The 1703-nt window shown below is 47.6% G+C and overlaps 1 protein-coding gene across 1 annotated transcript in view; it reads right to left on the bottom strand.

Annotated features, from left to right (window-relative positions):
* Positions 1-543: 543 nt before the first annotated feature.
* The window catches only part of LOC118768671, a gene marked incomplete at its 3' end in the record, with an annotated part of 3942 nt that continues 2782 nt past the window's right edge, over positions 544-1703 (bottom strand). The window contains exon 2 of the mRNA XM_036515523.1: positions 544-1703. This exon is cut by the window's right edge and continues 471 nt beyond it. Within this exon, the coding sequence (XP_036371416.1) occupies positions 544-1703 (1160 nt within the window).

Here is a 1703-nt window from a genome sequence, read left to right as displayed (position 1 = left end):
CGTTGAGCGGATCAACTGGAACCATCGTCGTCGTAACTGACGGAGTGCCACTATATGTATAGTCTATCTATGTCTCTACTATCCATCTATCCATCTCTCTATCTGTCTGTCTTTCTGCTTGTCTGTCTATCTATTTTATTTCTTTACTACCCACAAGGGGCTACACACAGAGAGGACAAACAAGGACAGACAAAGGGATTAAGTCGATTATATCGACCCCAGTGCATAAATGGTACTTATTAAATCGACCCCGAAAGGATGAAAGGCAAAGTCAACCTCGGCGGAATTTGAACTCAGAACGCAGCGGCAGACAAAATACCGCTAAGCATTTCGCCCGGCGTGCTACCGTTTCTGCCAGCTAACATGCACACACACGTATATACACACCCTCGTGTACTACCTCCACACACACATACCCCCTCCCCCCATGCACACACACAACACACACACCACACACCTTCGCACTCTCACACACACTCATATATGAAATAGAAAAGAAAGAAAAAAACAGAGAGAATGTTTTTTATAAAAAATTAATCTTACCTCAACACTTTTCAAGTGCAACATATCCGTGGTCACTTTCTCAGTTTGGTAACACTTCAGTTTGCAGTATTTCACGGGGCTCGACCCTCTGCGTTCCGGTGACCCTCGACCAGTGTTCTCGCAGTACAGGTTGTGTCTGCTGCCGCTGCGAGACCTGCTTTTAGTTGGCGTTCCGTTGACGACGTCGTTCACGGCGGCAGTTTTCTTTTCGTCCCCAATCACCGCGTTCGTGTTGCTCTTGTCGTCCCTTATCGTTTCCGACACGCTGCCGCCGTCTTCGTTCGCCATTATCACTTTGATCTGGTTTTGTTCCTGTTTGATCACTATCACATCATAATCCCCATAACCGTCGCTACGGACACCTCTAACACCACCGCCACCATCGCCACCGCCACCACCGCCTCCGATACCGCGATCTCCAGATATCTGGTTCTGTAAGTTAGTGGAATTCGGATCTCCAGGAACACTCTGTACAGCGGTCAAAGTGATCTTTGGAGACCCGTTTCTACTATCTTCCAAGACAGTCTCTTTGACGGCGTTAGCGGGGTTTGGTGCAGTGTTGACAATATTCTTGCGCGTCTGGCAGTTCACGTCCGAACGATCCGGACAATCTACAGGGAGCGAACCGTTTCGAATGATATCTGAGCCGTCCGAAAACGACTGTGTCTTTCTTTTCGGGGTCGTTGACGAGGACGACGTCGACGACGTCAGAGACGATGTTTTATCGTTGGGAAAAAACGGTTCCTTTTTAGGGGACGCATTGTTTTTCTTAGTCTTTCCAGAGTCCATGTGATAAAACCGTCGAATAGGGTTCACTGCCGACGGAACAGATGGACCGAACGTCCGCTTTAATCTGTTGACAAACGATTCATTAGGGATCGGTTTTGTCACTCGCATGGTACGAGGGGTTCCATTATCCAGAAATATGGTCTCTAAATGCGTCATGCTGCCTTCAGGACCTTTCAAAAATAACGTCACGGTTTCGTCCACGACTACGTTCTTCAGAATGTCGGCCACTTGGTCGAAATTCATGTCACTAACGTCAGTATCATTGATTCGCAGAATTGAGTCACCGACGTAGATCTGTCCAGTTTCTTTGGCCGGTCCATTAAGAAAGACCTCGCTAATCATCACATGGGGTTTTGAAGGTCTTTCGTTAA

The sequence above is a fragment of the Octopus sinensis genome, unplaced genomic scaffold, assembly GCF_006345805.1.
Source record: "Octopus sinensis unplaced genomic scaffold, ASM634580v1 Contig00817, whole genome shotgun sequence".
Classification (NCBI taxonomy): Eukaryota; Metazoa; Mollusca; class Cephalopoda; order Octopoda; family Octopodidae; genus Octopus; species Octopus sinensis.
The sequence above is the reverse complement of the archived record's forward strand: the minus strand, read 5'-3'. Positions and strand labels throughout refer to the sequence as shown.